This window comes from Cladophialophora immunda (genome assembly GCF_000835495.1).
Source record: "Cladophialophora immunda strain CBS 83496 unplaced genomic scaffold supercont1.7, whole genome shotgun sequence".
In the NCBI taxonomy this organism is placed as follows: domain Eukaryota; kingdom Fungi; phylum Ascomycota; class Eurotiomycetes; order Chaetothyriales; family Herpotrichiellaceae; genus Cladophialophora; species Cladophialophora immunda.
The window spans coordinates 2,453,815-2,471,123 of NW_015622547.1; the positions used below are offsets into that span (position 1 = coordinate 2,453,815).

The 17,309-nt window shown below is 53.9% G+C and overlaps 6 protein-coding genes across 6 annotated transcripts; 2 read left to right on the plus strand and 4 right to left on the minus strand.

Moving 5' to 3' along the window:
- Positions 1-128: 128 nt before the first annotated feature.
- PV07_11578 (uncharacterized protein) lies at positions 129-4,138 on the minus strand. The gene is made up of 4 exons (XM_016399026.1): positions 2,276-4,138; positions 1,937-2,207; positions 1,528-1,870; positions 129-1,452 (listed from the first exon to the last, which is right to left on the minus strand). The coding sequence occupies exons 1-4, from the start codon at positions 2,551-2,553 to the stop codon at positions 521-523; spliced, it is 1,824 nt and encodes a 607-aa protein (XP_016243588.1). The 5' UTR covers positions 2,554-4,138; the 3' UTR covers positions 129-520.
- A 330-nt stretch (positions 4,139-4,468) lies between these two features.
- On the plus strand, positions 4,469-6,404 carry PV07_11579 (uncharacterized protein). Its single transcript, XM_016399027.1, has 3 exons — positions 4,469-5,491; positions 5,555-6,041; positions 6,105-6,404. Exons 1-3 carry the CDS (start codon positions 4,713-4,715, stop codon positions 6,219-6,221), a joined length of 1,383 nt encoding a protein of 460 aa, XP_016243589.1. The 5' UTR covers positions 4,469-4,712; the 3' UTR covers positions 6,222-6,404.
- On the minus strand, positions 6,297-9,023 carry PV07_11580 (uncharacterized protein). Its single transcript, XM_016399028.1, has 5 exons — positions 8,053-9,023; positions 7,718-7,997; positions 7,260-7,639; positions 6,865-7,194; positions 6,297-6,769 (listed from the first exon to the last, which is right to left on the minus strand). Exons 1-5 carry the CDS (start codon positions 8,441-8,443, stop codon positions 6,384-6,386), a joined length of 1,767 nt encoding a protein of 588 aa, XP_016243590.1. The 5' UTR covers positions 8,444-9,023; the 3' UTR covers positions 6,297-6,383.
- A 397-nt stretch (positions 9,024-9,420) lies between these two features.
- On the minus strand, positions 9,421-10,615 carry PV07_11581 (uncharacterized protein). The gene is made up of 2 exons (XM_016399029.1): positions 10,223-10,615; positions 9,421-10,148 (listed from the first exon to the last, which is right to left on the minus strand). Exons 1-2 carry the CDS (start codon positions 10,449-10,451, stop codon positions 9,559-9,561), a joined length of 819 nt encoding a protein of 272 aa, XP_016243591.1. The 5' UTR covers positions 10,452-10,615; the 3' UTR covers positions 9,421-9,558.
- A 101-nt stretch (positions 10,616-10,716) lies between these two features.
- PV07_11582 (uncharacterized protein) lies at positions 10,717-12,510 on the plus strand. The gene is made up of 2 exons (XM_016399030.1): positions 10,717-11,931; positions 12,029-12,510. The coding sequence occupies exons 1-2, from the start codon at positions 10,966-10,968 to the stop codon at positions 12,398-12,400; spliced, it is 1,338 nt and encodes a 445-aa protein (XP_016243592.1). The 5' UTR covers positions 10,717-10,965; the 3' UTR covers positions 12,401-12,510.
- PV07_11583 (uncharacterized protein) lies at positions 12,446-16,844 on the minus strand. The gene is made up of 2 exons (XM_016399031.1): positions 15,726-16,844; positions 12,446-15,676 (listed from the first exon to the last, which is right to left on the minus strand). Exons 1-2 carry the CDS (start codon positions 16,657-16,659, stop codon positions 12,642-12,644), a joined length of 3,969 nt encoding a protein of 1,322 aa, XP_016243593.1. The 5' UTR covers positions 16,660-16,844; the 3' UTR covers positions 12,446-12,641.
- Positions 16,845-17,309: the final 465 nt, after the last annotated feature.

Sequence of the window (17,309 nt, forward strand, 5' to 3'; positions counted from 1 at the left end):
CAGCGGACGAATCCATCCTGGGTGCTCTTGTACCCCTCTGTTCATCTCCCCGCCTCTGTTATGGTGCAACTGACTGGCGCCGTCTGTGCGCCCGCCTGCCTGAAAGCCAGCTAATATTCTAATCGCATAAGAGGACACAAAGACAAACACAGTGGTACAAATAAATGTCTTGGCGGTGCTCATAGAATCTACCTGAGGAGACTGACACCCTTGACTACATATTTCTTGCGCCGACATACCGGGTGGACGAGGTAATCGCGGGCCTCCGGACTCTGGATCGGCTGGTTGACCCATCAGATTAATATGAGCTTCTCAAATGTCATAAGATGGACGTGGGTTCTTGGTGTCTGAGCGTGAAACTGCACGAGTATCTCATCCAATCCAGTCCATCCAGTCCGCTCTTTGGAAGAAGCCGTCCCATGGGAATGATGATTGCGATCAGTACCTCGCAGCCAGCGGGGACGCTGGATATCCAAGTTCCGGCCAGTTCCACCCCCATCACGACGCTTGCCTCCCGTTCCTAGAACAAGACACCCTTGACCTGGGCGTTTTTGGAGATGTTGATGTTGCGGATCATCAGGACAAAGAAGAGAGCCAGGCCCATGACGCTGGTGCCGGCGATCAGCATCCTACGCTGCGCGATTCCGTAGGCCTCCATGATCGCCTCGCGCGCCGGACTGCCCATCGGGTAGCTCAGCTGCACGGTCAGGTCGCCGTAGATGGTCTCCCACTCGGGCTTGAGGTTCTCGGGCAGCAGCCTTTGGAGCGCGCCGGGCAGCGAATGGGTCCAGATGGCGCCGCAGATGCTGTTCCCCACGGCGCCGCCCATGTACCCGAACAGGCCGAGCATGGCCAGCACGGCGGCGATCTGGCCGTGCTCGGCCGCCGCCATCACGGCGACCTGCTGGCACAGGATCATGGTGCTGCCCGCGAAGGCGATGAGGATCTGACACATGATGATGTACCCGATGTTGGTGTGCGGCCGGCGGAAGTGGATCATCAGGCCCACGCCGAGCATGTACAGCGGGACGGCCCCCAGCAGCAGCCACTTGAAGCGGCCCGTGACGCGCATGAGAAAGCCCACGAAGAGCAACCACAGGCCGGAGATGATGTCGAAGGTACTGCTCACGTAGCCCGCCTGCGCGATCGTCAGGTTGTTGACGACCTGCAGGAAAGAACTGAAGTAGCTGCCCCAGCAGTAATACGCGATCTGGTACACGGCGTCGAGGAGGAGGGCCCCGAGAATGGTCCGCGAGATGAGGAGTTGGTACGGAATGAAAGGCTTCGGTGCGAGGTATCGCTCGAAGACGGCAAATCCAAGCAGCAGCACGAAGCCCACGACGAGCATTGCGATGATGGAGCCTGATTCCCAGTCATCCGCCGTCGACTGGGCTAGGGAGAAGGGCAAGAGGAAGAGAACCAGCCCCGTGGCAAGGAGAATGACACCAAAAGCTGTAGTATCGTTCGTCAAAAAAATCGAGCTTCTTTCTTTCCCGGGGCGGTTTCCTTTGGCAAAAGGTCACTTACCATCAAATTCAATAATGTAGAACCAGATGCTCTGAAACAGTGTTCGGCCGCTCTTGGGCCGGTCCAACAATCCCTGCTTCTTCGCTTTCCGCAAGTTGTACTGCATGACGAGGTACAACGGCGCAGCTACAAACGGAGTGACGATCGCAAAGGTTCCAAATGCCCAGCGCCAGTTGATGTCTTCGTAGAAGCCCTCTGCAGCACTGGGGCCTGCAAACGCCGTGACCATGTATGGAGACGAGGTGAATGCGAAGGCGAGGCCCCGGTTCTTCAACTTGCTGGTGTCCGCGGTCATGACATCCACCGAGTAGATCATGCCGGTGAATCCGATGCTCGTAAAGACCTACATGACCCATTTTAGTCATCTGACATAACCGAAATCGATGATTCGCTCGAACGGGTAGCGTACCTGGGCTGCGCAGAATGTTTGAATGTTGGTGCAGGCAGCTTGCAGGATGAGGCCCAGTGTGCCTAGGCTGACCATGAACAGGAACGCCTCTGGCCGACCCCAAATATCCAACATCTTCGCAATCGGCAGATAGGCCGCCCCCGTCATCACGCTGGAGACGATGTAGATGACTGGGATAAGCGAGTGGTATTCGAATCCACTGGTCACGTATGGTGTAAGATTGGCCGTGATGGAAAACTGAAAGGCGTTGACAAAGTACAGCAGATAGAAGCTATGCAGACGAGTCAGCAAGATGGTACGTAGGGCGTCGACGACGATATCTCGATGATGAGGACGTACCACATGTAGGTGACGATTAGGGACGTCCTACTCCATGCAAGCGTGATTGCTTCAACCCTTCTCACGCCTTCCTGAGCATCTTGGGCTGGGAACTCTGCTGGCTGGATTTCATCGCTCCCATTACTACCACTGATGGGTTCGTGTGCGTGAGTCGCGGCATTCTTGTCGTCGACACTCCCCAACACGGTGTTTTCGCGGCTTTGTTCAGCGATACTGTTTCCATCTGGTCGCAAGAACTGTCTTAGCGAGTTGAGCTTGAATCTTCCAGCAGCCGCCATGGTGAAAGTGTCTCTGACGACCAGGTGTTGATGCGAATGGTAATCTCCAGTGGACGAGGAATATCAACGTGGATGGATTAGTTCACTCCAATGGCCTAGTATAAAGCCATGTCATGCTATACCATCGAGCCTAGACCTATTAGCCAAGCAGAACATCGCGAGCAAAGGGTATTGCAGTGCCCAGTTGAATCCCGATGTCGGATCCTTCACGACATGCCAATTAACAACGAGACCTTCGTCGAAGGTAATTTGCCATCACTTGGCTTGTGCGCTCGAATGAACCTTGCCTCTGGATGGCCAAGAGCGAAAAACTTTTTCTGTCTTGACATTTTCACAAGCCTCAAGTGATCTCTTGTATCGGCTGATATCGTGTGGACAAGACACGCGTAGGTACCTAAGCGACGGCGCAGACTGTAACTGAGAATGCTCAATTGCCATGGCTCTAGCGGCATAAACCCAGAGTCCAGACTGTGGTCCCAGTAGCATGTGCAGCTGGTGTGCCAGAGGTGTGCGAGAGCATTGGCGTGGGCTTCTACCCTCACCCATGACTTGCGTTATAGCAAGCGGCTCGGCGCCCAGAACATAGGGCAAATAGTGATCTAAAGCGAAGGCATACTGGGCTTGTCGTTCTGAGCCCAATGGTGCGAAAAAGCTGAGGAGAGTGGAACGTGGAAGTTGGCCGGGGCTTGGCTCCGTAATTATGTGACTGATGATAAGATTCGGTTATCAAATCTAATCACGTCCTCATACAGGAGCTTTGATTATCTGGAAGAGGAATATCGCTTCGACGCTCTGGAGGTGAGCAGAGGGAAGCTGGCATCCATAAAATGGAGTTCCCAGTCAAGCCAAGGCTGGGGTGGATGGCGCCAAGTCCTCTCGAAAACCCGACGTAGGTGTTTTGGGTGACTTGTATTTCGTCGCGACTGTGACACCGCGAACGCTCTTGTGGTGTACTTTCATCGTTACACCGCCGCGATACGACTCTAGGCAAGCCAGTTGTGAATCTCCATCGCACTGAGATCAACGGGGACATACGTGCTCTCGGGTAAGGGCTCCGTGAGGCCGAGGGTGTTCTCCGACTGACATGCCATGCTGTCTGTTTGCTTGGAAGTGCGACCTAGGCGACATTATTGTTCGGAGCCAAATCAAGAAGATAGATATAGACGGGTACAATTCAAGTCGTCTGACAGCATTCCAACCCGTGAAGATGTCCAGTGTCATACCTGGATTGAAATCGTCAGACAACCGTGATCGGGAACTCTGAAACTCGGCCATCCGATATGATCGAGTGTTGCCAAGCAACAGTCAGGGTGAGTGACGACAGTGTCGACTGGCGTTGATAAATTGTTGTCTCGTCGCCATGTCCACTACCGACTTGAGAGAAATGCAAAGGCCGAGGTCGGAGAGAAGTCTTTCGTCGCACCCCGGTACAAGCTCCAACTCCATTCTCTTCGTGAATAAGGCGATCCAGCGCCCACCCAATGATGCCACGGGTGCACACGGTGAATGGCTACGCGAGGTGGAATGAAACGACGATGATCTTATCAGATGAAAATTTTTCTCGATCACGAAGACCTGGCATGGGTCTCGGGGTCTGGAGCTGGATCCTTGGAGGGGCTCCGTTAGAAGCAAGCTCGGCGGGGACGGCGCGGCGAGGGCGGGTATCTCACTGGAATGTAGCATGTAGAATCACAAACCGATCAAAGCTTAGGAGGTGGAAGACGCTGCGAAAGGGGGAAGGTGGATCTTGAGGCCGTTATCTGATGAAAATTCTCCTTGACCAAGTGGAAATTGAGTTATCTGATCCGCTCGGAGCTCCACTCTGTGAAGAATAGCGGGGCAAGGGCTTGTCATACAAGTAATACCAGGACGTAATTTTGGCACTGTATCATCTTTCAAATGACACCGATGTCAGGTTCAGACCGCTTTCCGAATTCTCCCTTGGTCGTGTCATGGCCCCATCGTCGCGACCAGGAATGCCATTGTCGGAGAATGGAGTCTTTGGTTAGAGGCACAGTCTGGTTGCATCAACTCTACCCAAAGAGGGCAAGGATCCAGGCTCTCCCAGTTGTCGGCGGACCAAGAAATCGTTCTGCGAGCCTCGATCCTCCTATGTCATCGATCGAGGTCTCACCAATGCTTCCACCGCTGCGACAATTATGATCCAGCATTCAGGCACGTTCATGGATGGCAACAAGGTCACCGATATGCCACCTCTCGACTTGGTGTGTGTCGGGTTTGACATCACCGGCATCGCCAACGCGGTCGCTTTGAACGAACGAAATGGGCTCAGCAAGGATACAATGTTCCTGGAACCGCAATTGGAAGCCTTCTGGAAGCCACTCCGGTGTACACCTGCCTCCAGACTGAGGACCTCATTTCTCAATGACTTGATCACCTCGGAGAATCCGCGTTCTCACTACACCTTCCTCAATTACCTCCATGCGACCAATAGGCTCATCTTATATGCCAACAGCGCTCAGCTTTGCCCGTCTAGGGAGATGTTCAGCGATTATCTGAGGTGGTGTGCTGGCCGCCTTCAGGCGCAAGTCCATTACGGCAAGGTAGCCACCAACGTGCGACCATTGAGAGACGGGAACGGGCACGTCGCTGCTTGGGAAGTGGTCTTTGTGGATGCCGTGACGGGGGAAAAGAAAGCTGTCATAGCCAAGCAGGTCGTCTATGCCGCATCGCATCATCCCCATGTCCCAAAAGCACTCCGCTCTCCTGCTCTTCAAACTCTCGTCCTGCACTCCTCAGAGTATCTCGAAGCCCTTCCGACACTATTGCGTGACAACCCGAGAGCGCGCATCGCAGTTCTAGGAAATGGCCAGAACGCAGCGGAGGCATTTGATCAACTTCATGGGATACGGGGAGAGCACGAAGTCATTTGGTTTACCAAAGAGGCGGTCCTTCGAGGAGATGACGAGACACCATTGTAAGTCGGCATTCTTGGGTGTCCATCACCGGTTTCGCTTTCTAATGCCATGGCGAAATCTAGCCTATTGGAAAGCATCATGCATCCAAAATCATCAAAGCAACAGACCATGCCACCCGAGATCAGGAGAAGAGAAGTCAATGCAGCCTCGTCCTTGACCTCTAGTTCGTCAATTGAACCGCGCCTCCTGAGACGGATATACGATGCCCAGTACGATTTCAGCGTCAAAGAGCCGGACCCCAAGAAGTGGAGATTCCAAATCAGACCCCAACATGAAGCTGTGCATGCGGAGAGAACTGCCGACGGACGCGTGCGACTCTTCGTGCAAAGTCCCGGCAGTCCAAACGACCCAGGAACATTCGACGCCGTCATTTCCGCGACCGGCTTTGAGCAACACGCCCATTATAGAGCTCTTGAGCCTTTACAGGCGCTGCTCGACGGCCCCAGTGTCGCGGTAGATCGCGAATACCACATCAACTTCAGAAAGGGCGTTCTCGCGCCCGGGTGCGGGATCTGGCTTCAGGGATCGCTTGCCGACGACGGAGACCAAGTAAGTGACGGATCCGGATCCCCCATCTGTCTGTGTCATCACCACTAACGGATGGAGTCGCAGAATGACGACAGCCTTCTCCAAATTCTCGCAGAAAGAAGTAGACGTCTGGCAGAGTCGGTCCTGCGTCGGAGAGCCGAGCAGACCACTTCGGAGGAGGAGAGGTCGGCGCGGCTGTAACATTGGCCGCCTTTGGGATCGCGCGACGTGGATCAGGGCCTGGAACTGGGATATATATAGAGAGAGGGAGAGAGAGAAAAAAAAAAAGCTAACTCTTTTAGTCTGTACATAGAGTATGCATTGTGATTCTGGGGAAACCTTCTCACCGCCGACGCCTGGTTCCTACAACTTCGGTCTCCCTTTAGTGACCAACTGTCCCGCCAGCTGAGCGAGCTCGAACTTTCTCACTTTCCCACTCCCCGTCAGCGGCACCGTGGCCGGAATGCCATCCTCCCCAAGCCAGAAAATGTGCGCCGGCGCCTTGTGTCGGCCGAGCTTCAGCCTCACCCATTCACGGATGTTGTCGTCGCTCGGACGACCAGTATGTCCTCCTCCGAAACTGCCTCCTCGTTGGGTTGTCGCAGGGGTCGAGCTGCTGCTGCGTTGGAGAAACGCAGCCACGACTTCGCCGTACCTGGCGTGCTTGACGCCGACGACGATGGCACGGTCAATGGCCTCGTGCTCGACCAGACGACTTTCAATCTCTAAAGGATAGATGTTTTCTCCACCTAGCAGAAAAAGAAATGGTCAGTGAGAGGCGCCCTGTATACAGACGGGTCTTCTTGGGGGATGATGAGTGGATGCTCGGAGGAGGTTTGCTTACCCCTGATGATGATGTCCTTGAACCGGCCCGTAATAGTGCACGTCTTGTCCCTGTGAAAGACAGCTTCGTCGCCGGTATGCAGCCACAGCACGCCGTCTGCGTCCCGGATCATGACCTCGTTCGTCTTCTCCACGTTTCGCCAGTAGCCTCGTTGGAGTTGGTAGCCGGCGATGCAGAGTTCTCCGCGCTGCCCGACCGGCACGATTCTCCCCTGTCGGTCAACGATCTTTGCATGGGCGTGCGGCATGACTTGGCCCACGGTGCTGAGCTTTAGACTTGTAGGGTCACTGTGGAAAGCGTTGAAACAAGTTGGCGACGCTTCTGTCAAGCCTGAAAAATACCGGACGTTAGCTTTTCAACGGGGCCCTCTCGGCTGAGTTCCATGCATGCCATACCATAACTGCTGGTGAACTCGGTCATCCCGAGTTCATTGACCATAAGTTCCATCAGGTGGCGAGGTACGGGAGCCCCTGCTATGATGCCGGTCCGCAAGGCCGAGCAATCGAAGTCATCGGGTCGGGGCAGGCTGAAGATGGAATCGAACATTGCTGGGACGCCGTGGAGGGCAGTGCATCGTTCCTCGGAGATGGCTCTCAGACACGCCCCGGCGTCAAAGGTCTCGGCGGGATAGACCACTTTTCCGCCATGGGTTATGATGGCCAGCAGGCCGAGGACAAGGCCAAAGCAATGGAAGAGTGGCGGTGGACAGCACAGCACGTCTTGATCCGTCAAGGCCATGCGATCGCCAATGAAGCGACTATTGTTGACCAAGGAGCTGGAAGCACGAGTTAGTGTTCCAGCCAACCCTAGGGCTCTCTTGACAGGAGGAGCTAGGAGGTGGTACGCTACTTACTGATGTGTCAGCATTGCAGCTTTCGGGTTTCCTGTCGTTCCACTGGTGAACTGGAGATTGCAAACGTCATGGCAGCTGAATGCCTTCGAGACTGCCTCGAGAATCTCGTCGGATTCGATTGCTCCTGTCTCTAGGAGTGTTGTATAGGGGGTGAAGTGACCGGGTGGGCCGCGTAGAATGATAATCTCCTCGACCGTGCCTGGCTTCTCTCTCAGCTGGCGGAGAAGTTGCCCATTGTCATGATGGCCGATCCGAGGAGTTGCAAACAATATTCTGCATTCTGTGACTTCGAATAAGCAGTGGCTCCAGTGGCAAGTCGTGAAGGAAAAACGTACCTGTGAATTTCAGAGCATACAGCGCTTCAGATGCAGTGTAGGTGTTGTTCAAAATCACCAGGATACATCCCAGCCTCATACAGGCGAAGAAGACCGAGACATATTGTTCGCAGTTTCCAGCCATGATGCCGATTCGATCCCCTGGGCGTAGCCCTCGGGCAACAAGGGCTTTCGCGAGTCGAATGCTTTCCTCCCTGAGGTGGTCGTAGGTCCATCTGGAGCCTGTCCACGGCACCACCAAACATTCTCGACTCCCATACCTCTTGCACTGAAAATCTAGCAGCTCGCCGAGAGTAAAGTCTAACAACGGCACTTCCGAATCGCCATGAAGAATGGACGGAACTGATGGGGGTGGAAACAACGTGGTCTCAGTGCTGCTGTCTAGAGACATCTCGATGGGAGGCTAAATGAATTCTCAGTGGTTCCAATGTTCAGCCTCCTCCTGCCCGAGAGCCCAATCTTCAGCCGTCAATGTTATGTTGACATTGTGTAGAGCATCATCCCCCACTCACGTGGTCTATCAGGCTGTCATTTTTGCAGCTTCTGGGGACTGGTGCTATGGGATCTCCGATCTCGGTTCGCGTCGCCGGACAAGAAAAGATGCACCTGCGCTGAAGAATTTGCTTCAACGCGTATTTCACGCTAAGCCTTTCAACTGGGTGGCCGGGATAAAGCCTGGAAGAAGCAGAGCAGATTCCACCGAGAGAGGATTTCGGTTCCACATGTTTCCATGCGAGAGTAGGTCAATCAAATTACCTCATTCGAGACATGTGGATAGAAGCGAGTAAACCACTCTCTGGGCAGCTTCTGCGAAGGTGGCAAAGTTATCCACTGCAACGATTTCAATCAACAATTAGATCTGATAAGATGGACAAGACTGATAAGGGGGTTTGTGTCGTGCACACCAGTCACAGCTGGCGTCTCCATGGGTGCGTCTGTGGCCTTGCAATCCCTGTTACTCTTCCAGTGCGCCTTTTTTTTTTACGGCGTCCCACCTCCTGGGCACAACCGAAGCCGTCGGTCTTAACTGTGCATTCAAGTTCCTAGCGATGCCGTTCACAATCCTCTCATGACGCAATGGAGGTGTGCGCCAATGGTAGCAGTATATGGAAGAAAAATGTGACATTGGAACAAGAAGGGGAAACGTGGGTTGGGTTTAACGGTGATCACAGTCTTGACCAGCTCCACTCGGTACACTACGCCTACATGGGAAAGGATTCTCGATACAAGCGCGGTATTTCAGGTATTTCAAGGCGTCGACATTACAATACCTGTCTGATATAGCGTGAAATATTCCCCGTACCGACATGCCTCGCTCGGTGAGCTTCTCCTCTTAAGGAATTTGCCTTCAAGAGAGTAGCAGGAGTGGGGATACAAGCGTGTTCCTGCTACTGTATGTACATGATGGACCTTCTCCCCACCTAACACGTTGAAACTTTGCATGGCAGCGACACTCTGGCTGTGATTAGATTCTTGGGTCTCAGGACGTGCAGCGACGTTGTCCTCTCACAGCTTCGAATCTATCCAGTCCGGCGACCGTTTCTCCACAAATGCCTGAATTCCCTCAGAGAAGTTCGGTCCGGCCATCAGGCGAGGGTACCATTGATCAGCCAGAATCGACACGGCCTCCTCGACGCTACCCGTTTCCCAGCTCTGCCGAATACCCAGCCGGCCAACAATCAAGGCATCCGGACTGTTCCTGCACATGTCCTGGGCAACTTGAATTGCCACTGGGACAACTTCAGCGGCCGATTCCACCACCCGACTAACTAGGCCCCAGTCATGAAGCTCCTTGGCGCCCACGTTTCTGCCGGTGAGAACGAGATCCGTAGTACGTTGCAGCCCCAGTGTACGGGTCAGCCGTGGCAGACAGCCTGCCACAGGGACGATCCCTCGCTTCACTTCCGGTAGAGAGAAAAGTGCCGAGGAGCAAGCTATGACGAGGTCGCAGTTGGCCACCATCTCGAAGCCGCCTCCCATGCATAGGCCATTCACTGCGGCGATGATCGGCTTCTTCCCAGTTCGACGGGGAAGCCCAGCGAGACCAGGAGCAGACATGTCGTTGACCACACCAGTTTTGTTCATCTCGTTCCATTCTAGGACATGTTCTGGTCAATTGTAGTCCCAAGGCAAGATGTTGATATAGAGTAGTCCCGGCACCTGAACATACCTTGTAAATCTGCCCCAGTACAGAAAGCTCTACCAACGCCTGTGATGATTCCAACCCATAAACTTTCATCTTGGTCGAAAAGCTCCCATATCCGTTGGATTTCACGGCTCGTGGATTTGTTGATACTGTTCAGTTTCTCAGGTCTGTTCAAAGTGACCTGGACGATTTTGTCATGCGGGAAAGAGACTTGAAAATGCTGAAACGTCAACGGCCTTGACCTGAGAGACATTTGTGCTCCGGGATTGGCGTCTGGGTTGGCAACTTTCTCTGCAAGCACAATGCACAGGATGTATCGTCGATTAGCTTCGCCAGTTTCCTTCTCTCGGAAGAGGTTTGTGTCTTTTTGCCTCGTGTATATATCAACTTCACGTGTAGTCGAATTCTAAGACGTTGATGTAACCACCGAAACGCTTTCTGCCAAGCTATCCGATCCTCGGTCTAAGGAGAGTGTTCAGCAAATCGCAAACTGCTCGTCAAAGGTCACCATTCCTCGAGGCACGCCCACAATTCAACAAAAGCCCGCGAATGAAGGACTAGGCTGGGGCCGGTGGGGAAGTGCCTTGCTGATTGCCGTTTATGTCTCTCCCTCGGAGTCTTCGTCCCACTCTGCCATTTCAATCCCTCCTTCTCCCAGCAAGCTCCTCTCTCCAGACCCTAACACCAGACAACTTGTCGGGGTAGGGTTTTTGTACGGTTGTGACATTTATCTTAGCTGGAATTCGGGTGATCAAAATTCTCTCAGGATGGCCCATAGTTCAACCTCTTCACACAAGTGGCTTCTGGTCAAGCTGCCACACCCGTTTCTGACCACATATCGAGTGCTCACCGTTGCAGAAACAAAGCCAGCCAGATTCATCTTAACACATGAGAGTCAGCCCGCGGAAGGACAACCACCGCCGAAACCGTTACATAGCGACTCGCTCTCGTGGCAGGAACTGTTGTTCAAACCGAAGGAGCAGGTCCCGCCCATCTCTAACAACAGCGCTTGGGCACGAGCAGTCCGGAGTCCTCACACAACGTTCGAATGGGTGGGAAGCAGTCCGCCCTCCCTTGGTCAGATCTGGAATGTTGTTCATGCGATATATCTCGCCCATCCCACCTATGAGTACTTCAGACTCAGTCTGTCTGGCGCAGGAAAGGATGTCATTCGCCACGAACTACTTTCCACAGGCTTAGGTATCGAACACCCCAAGCCATGGCGCCCCAACGACGACATGAATGCACAGTCTGACGAGCTGCTGATCCTCCGAAGCTCGTTCTGGCAAGGGGCAGCTTCTCCAACGGGACCTCGTCCGATCTGGGTCGTGGGAGACGGCACGGATGGTCCTTCACGCGAGCCTCTGGCCCAGTATCCCATCATGCCTGAGAACTATCACTTCACCATGAAGTTCCCCGAGGAGCCCATCTATGCGCGTCATCCGATCCGTCGGCCCAAGCCACATCCAGGATCAATCGCCTACAGTCGCTACATACCGGAGCTGGACGAGCACTTTTCCCTGGAGGTCGTCAACTGGCAAGACCCGGAGCACCTGAGACTCTTCAATACGTGGCAGAACGACCCGCGTGTTGCGGCAGGGTGGAACGAGACAGGGACTTTGGAGCAGCATCGCGAGTACCTGCGCAAGCTGTGGGTTGACCCGCACGTCCTTTGCTTGTTCGGGCGCTTCAACAACGCCCGCTTTGCTTATTTCGAGCTGTACTGGGCAAAGGTAAGTCCTCTCATCTCTCGACAGGGTCTCGGCCTCGCTCCCTCGTCCACCCTTTATTTCATCATTCAGAGTTGACACGTTCTCTCTCCGTCAACAGGAAGACCACTATGGCGCCCATTACGACGCCGGCGACTACGACCGGGGCCGCCACTCGCTCGTGGGCGACGCATCATTCCGCGGCTCCCACCGCGTCAACGCGTGGTATTCCAGCTGCATCCACTACGTCTTTCTGGACGACCCGCGCACCGCCAACGCCGTGGGCGAGCCCAAGGCCACGGGCGCGACGATCCTGTCCTACGAGAACTCCCAAGGCCTCGTCATCGGCAAGTACGTCGACCTCGGCCACAAGCGCTCGGTGCATTCGATTGCGAGCCGGGAGAAATGGTTCCAATTGTGTCCGCTCTTCTGGGACGGGCGGGAGAAGCCGCTGGAGTCGGCAGACCGAGCGGCCTGGAACGCTAAGCTGTAGCCTTTTATGAGGAGTCAAAATTGCGAATAGTTGATTGACAATTGTCAAAAAAAGATTCTTTTGTTTTCTAGTCCCTGTGATCCCTGACAATGTGACATCCTAGATTTCTTCCAGACTTCGCCTTGAAGACATAGTTTGAGATATTTCGGAAAAGAACAGAAATGAAGAAACGCGCGCCCTGCGAGTGAAAACACACGCCCCTCATCTTGAGAGTCTTTTGTCCTATGGCGAAAATGCTGCGCTACTCAGCCAACGTCTGATGCATGACGTTCAATCTATAACTCTCCGACCTCTGGAGCAACTCCTCATGCGTCCCGCGATCCACGCATTGGCCTCCCTCGATCAAGAAGATCACATCCGCTTTCCTGATCGTGTGCAGCCGGTGCGCAATCGCGATCACGGTGATGCCCCGCGCCGCCGTCTCAAGCCCGTCTTGCAACAGCTTCTCCGACTCGGCGTCCAACGCACTGGTCGGCTCATCCAGGATGAGCAACCGGGGCTTGCGCACCAGGGCCCGCGCGATCGACAGCCGCTGCTTCTGCCCTCCGGAGAACTGGTTGCCATTCGGTCCACAGAGCGTTTGGTAGCCGTCGGGCAGGGACTGGATGGTGTCGTGGATGTGGGCCAGCTTGCACGCCTCTTGGATCTCGTCCATGCTGGCTTCCTGGCCCGGTCGCGCACCGAGGCCGATGTTGAATTCAACGGTCCCTTCGAAGAGGACGCTTTCTTGCGGGACCAGCGCCATGGTGTCGCGGAAGGAGACGTCACGAGTCTTGGTCACGTCAACCCCGTCGACTATGACGGACCCGGATTGAGGCGTGTATAGGCGTTCGACGAGCGAGATGATGGTCGATTTGCCGGCGCCACTAGGGCCGACAAGGGCGCAGAGCGTTCCCGGTCGAATGTCGACATTCAGGCCCTTCAACACTTCGACCTCCGGCCGACTTGGGTATGCGAAGTGGACATCGCGGAGCTGCACGCTCGAACCCTGCTTGCTAGGCGGAAGAGTCGGTTTCGCTTCGGCGGTTTTCTCTAGGTCTTTATCCTCAAAACAGGTATCGAGGAGAGATGGTGGCCTCTGCACACGTCCTTGCGTCCTATCCGGTCCTATTTCAATGAGACCCAGAAGCCTTGCCACCGCAGCTCGCGCGCTGGTGAGCTCGGGGGCGAGCGCAAACATCTGACTCCAGAGCAGCGCACTGACCAGGAGGGAGAATACCACAATCATGAACTGCGTCTGGGTGTAAGTGCCCGCGATAATCTGTTTGGCGCCCCACCAATAAGCCAACGCATTCACGAGGTTGCCGAGGAGATAGGTCATTGCCTGCCAGAGACTTGCGTAGAGGCTCACTTTGAGCGTCTCCTTGCGGGGGCCTTTCAGCGATCGTCGATAAGTCTTCAGCGTCTCTTCTTCAAGGGAAAGAGACGCAATCGTCTTGATGGACGTGATTGCCTCCACGCCAATGTCCACCGATTTGGTATACGCATTTTCGTGCCGTTCTTCGAATCTCGCGAGCACTCGGAGCTCCATAAGACCAGCCCCAAGGAGGAGCGGTACCAGAGATAGGCAGACCAATGCTATTTTCCAAGCAATGATGTGAGTCAAAACAATTGCGGCAATGAGGTTGACGGTGATTGAGAACAACGTGCCGATGACGGAGCCGCTCAAGCCACTGAGAGCATTACCGTCTCTAGTAATGTAAGAGAGCAGCAAGGCGGGAGTCCGGCCTTCAGACTGATGCCATTGAAGATCTTGCCCAAACAATGATCGAAAGGATAAGACTCTCACACTGTAGACCGTTCTCTCAGCGACCCAGCCGAAACCCGTCCAACTGGTCACGTTGGCAAAGAACTCGATGATGGCGAGTATGAAAAACATCAGACCAAGGAAACTGCCCCGAGAACGAATGTAGGATTCGCTCTGGCACGGACTCAAGCTGCCGACAGTGTTTCCAAAGATGACGGCCTCCGCAGAGAATGATCCGCCAACAACGCTCGAGGCGAGAAGCGAGACGATGATGATTAGCAGGTGCGGTCTCAAGACTGGTGCAAATCCTCGCATCAGAGACCACAGCGATTTTGATGGAGTCTCGGGCTCTTCTTGCTCTTCCACCAATTCATTTACTTCAGCTTGGCTTGCCGACATTTCTGTCTTCTCAACGGTGCCGATGCCGTCAATTGACAAGGCACCCTCCTCATGAGCACCTTTTGTTGAAGAACCACGATCTGATTGGCTCGTGTTGTCTGCCGTCTCGCTCTTCCCGGCCGTGGATCCGAGAGTCTGCAATCTCACCAGATCGGCATATGCGCCATTCTTTGCCATCAGTGCTGAATGAGTTCCCTCTTCAAGGATGCGTCCCTTCTGCATGACTATTATATTGTCGGCACCAGTGATAGTCGAAAGTCGGTGAGCAATCGTGATCATAGTCCTGCCACTGGCAATGGCAGATATGGCCCGCTGGATGCGCTGCTCGCTTCTTGAGTCCAGAGAGGCCGTAGCCTCATCCAAGATAAGAACTCTGGGATCTTTAACAAGAGCCCTAGCAAGGGCAATCCGTTGCTTCTGGCCACCACTGATCAGCCGCCCACTCGATCCCACCACGGTGCCATACCCGTGTTGCAGCGCAACGATGAAAGCATCTGCGTCGGCGAGCTCTGCGGCCTTTCGGACCAAGGAAATAATCTCGGCGACATTTGAACCCAGCTTCTCTGCTGCAGCCTTCAGGTCCTGGCCCTCCCTGACTTGGCGAGCGAGATCTGCAAGGTCTGGACCAAGAAGCGTTGTCTTCAAATGTGCATGACTGGGGTGGCTCGAATTGATCAAGCCATGTGCGATGTTTTCCAATATCGAACGGTCAAGGAGCGAAGGGTCTTGTTGCACAAGGCTGAGGAAGCTTCTGAGGTCGTGAAGATTCAGATCCCGGAGATTATGACCGTCGAACAAGACTTGGCCCTGAGTAGGATCATACAGTCTTGTAAGCAGTCCCGCGATGGTGGATTTGCCACTTCCAGAAAACCCAACTATCGCAGTGTGTTTTCTGGAAGGAATCCGAAGATTGACCTGGTCCAGAACTGTGACTTCAGGTCTGGATGGATAAGTGAATGAGACATCCTTGAATTCGAAGCCGCCTTCCGCTTGCGAGAGGTGAAGCCCCGAAGCAGCTGTGCCATCGATCAACGGCTCGCGATCCATATCCTCGCGCAGCTTTTGAAATGATGCTACAGCCGCCCCAAAAAGGTGCAGAAAAGGCGCTACTTGACTCAAGACCAATGTAGCTGTCAACGTGTTAGTAAAATTTTAAGATGGAGCTTGATTTCAACCGACCTTCAATCAAGATGAAGACTACTGTAAAAGTAACGCCCACAGAGGCAGTCCTAGCATCATGACGGACTGCATCCGCAATCCGTTGACTTGCCTGCCAGAATGCTAGACCGTTCGCAGAATAGGCGATAAAATACAGGACCCCGGATTGTACACCAACCGCTAACGCCTTCTTTAGGCCTTCATGCTCTGAAGCCTTGAGCGCCTTAGCGAATTTATCCTCCAACCGGTTGTTTGCGCGGAATGCGTGCACGACAACGACATTGGAAAGTGCTTCCGAAGCAATCGAAGCGGCGGTAGCAGCATAATCCGACATCAGTCCAGAGTACTTCTCGATGTAATGGCTTCCCACGAAAGACATCAGAAAGTAGGCCGGTATCAACGAGACTAGCATCGCCGCGAGCTTATAGTCCTTGATAAAAGCCACGATATATGCCGTGATGAAAAAGGATAGACTTGAGAGACATATTCCCACTTTCTCAGATGTACCTGACCGGATTGCCTGGATGTCGCCATTAAGTCGAGAGGCGACTTCTCCGGGAGGCAGATTGTCGAAATACGATGGTTCTTGTCGGAGCAGATTATGTAAGTAACTCTCTCGCAGTCTTTGTGCGAGTCGAGCCCCGTTCAAAGTCCAGCACGAGAGGTGCATGTAGATGGTGACGAACTGAGCGATGGCCAAGTACAAGATCAGCAGGATTTTGTCGTTGACACTGTCCTGGTGCTGTGACCGAGCACTGGAAGTATCGGGTGAGTCGCAAGTTGCCGAATTAAAGTCGTCAATGAGCTGACCAAAAAGGATTCCAATCAACGGGAAGGGAATGCCGGACGCTATCGCAGACAGTATAGCCAACAATAACGTGCCCGCATCAACTTTGGAAGGGCTACCAGCCAAAAGTAGGCGAGGGTAGCCCACGAGGTTCTGGAAGAGGTTCATGCTAACACAGAGCTGGCGAGGCTGCTTGCAGCCTTGTGAGTGTCGTGTCTGGGTGCTTAACCTGTAAAGACTGCTTCTCTGGCCGAGGTATCCCTCGAGTACACCTTAGCTCGTCGTTCGCACTGTGCACGACGTTGGCAATTTGCATTGCCGTAAGAATTGTTTCAGCATCTGAAAGAAAATCTCTCCACTCCGATGCCGCACTGAGAGGACTGCATCTTGGGGGTTGAAGGTCGGCGAGGTGGCCATCGAGGTGGGTCTGAGCAACAGGCATACAGAACACCAATTTGGGAAAATGGATTCAGGTTACATACAGAGGACAAGCGTAACGAGGCGTAAAACGAGCAGCTTTGTAAAGTCAAAAATGCAGTAAACGCCAAGGGGTTTAGAACATATAGTGGGATGAAAGATGAGCTCTCCAATGCCTATCGGTATCCTTTACCAAAACAGCGCCCTCGCGCCGGGGAATCGACAAGCATTTTCTCCACGAAGTCGAGATCGTCAGACGCAGAATGGAAAGTCCATCTGCAACTCCTTGTCCCCGGAGATCTTGACAACATAGCGGTCTTTCGGCAAGTTATTGGAGCTCGACAAGCTTCTTCAGAGTCAATGGCAACGAAGGGGAGAAAACCGCCAGGTACCTACAGCGT

Bases quoted from the DNA above. Each gene is read 5' to 3' on its own strand.
- PV07_11578 (XM_016399026.1), bottom strand. From the start codon at position 2,553: ATGGCGGCTGCTGGAAGATTCAAGCTCAACTCGCTAAGACAGTTCTTG. The intron at 1,871-1,936 runs GTACGCTACCCG...TGGGTCATGTAG, and splicing joins AAACATTCTGCGCAGCCCAG to GTCTTTACGAGCATCGGATT. The intron at 1,453-1,527 runs GTAAGTGACCTT...ACGATACTACAG, and splicing joins CTACATTATTGAATTTGATG to CTTTTGGTGTCATTCTCCTT.
- PV07_11579 (XM_016399027.1), top strand. From the start codon at position 4,713: ATGATCCAGCATTCAGGCACGTTCATGGATGGCAACAAGGTCACCGAT. The intron at 5,492-5,554 runs GTAAGTCGGCAT...GGCGAAATCTAG, and splicing joins GGAGATGACGAGACACCATT to CCTATTGGAAAGCATCATGC. The intron at 6,042-6,104 runs GTAAGTGACGGA...ATGGAGTCGCAG, and splicing joins TTGCCGACGACGGAGACCAA to AATGACGACAGCCTTCTCCA.
- PV07_11580 (XM_016399028.1), bottom strand. From the start codon at position 8,443: ATGTCTCTAGACAGCAGCACTGAGACCACGTTGTTTCCACCCCCATCA. The intron at 7,998-8,052 runs GTACGTTTTTCC...TCGAAGTCACAG, and splicing joins GTATGCTCTGAAATTCACAG to AATGCAGAATATTGTTTGCA. The intron at 7,195-7,259 runs GTATGGCATGCA...GGTATTTTTCAG, and splicing joins CGAGTTCACCAGCAGTTATG to GCTTGACAGAAGCGTCGCCA.
- PV07_11581 (XM_016399029.1), bottom strand. From the start codon at position 10,451: ATGTCTCTCAGGTCAAGGCCGTTGACGTTTCAGCATTTTCAAGTCTCT. The intron at 10,149-10,222 runs GTATGTTCAGGT...AACATGTCCTAG, and splicing joins TACTGGGGCAGATTTACAAG to AATGGAACGAGATGAACAAA.
- PV07_11582 (XM_016399030.1), top strand. From the start codon at position 10,966: ATGGCCCATAGTTCAACCTCTTCACACAAGTGGCTTCTGGTCAAGCTG. The intron at 11,932-12,028 runs GTAAGTCCTCTC...CTCCGTCAACAG, and splicing joins TCGAGCTGTACTGGGCAAAG to GAAGACCACTATGGCGCCCA.
- PV07_11583 (XM_016399031.1), bottom strand. From the start codon at position 16,659: ATGAACCTCTTCCAGAACCTCGTGGGCTACCCTCGCCTACTTTTGGCT. The intron at 15,677-15,725 runs GTCGGTTGAAAT...ACACGTTGACAG, and splicing joins AGTCTTCATCTTGATTGAAG to CTACATTGGTCTTGAGTCAA.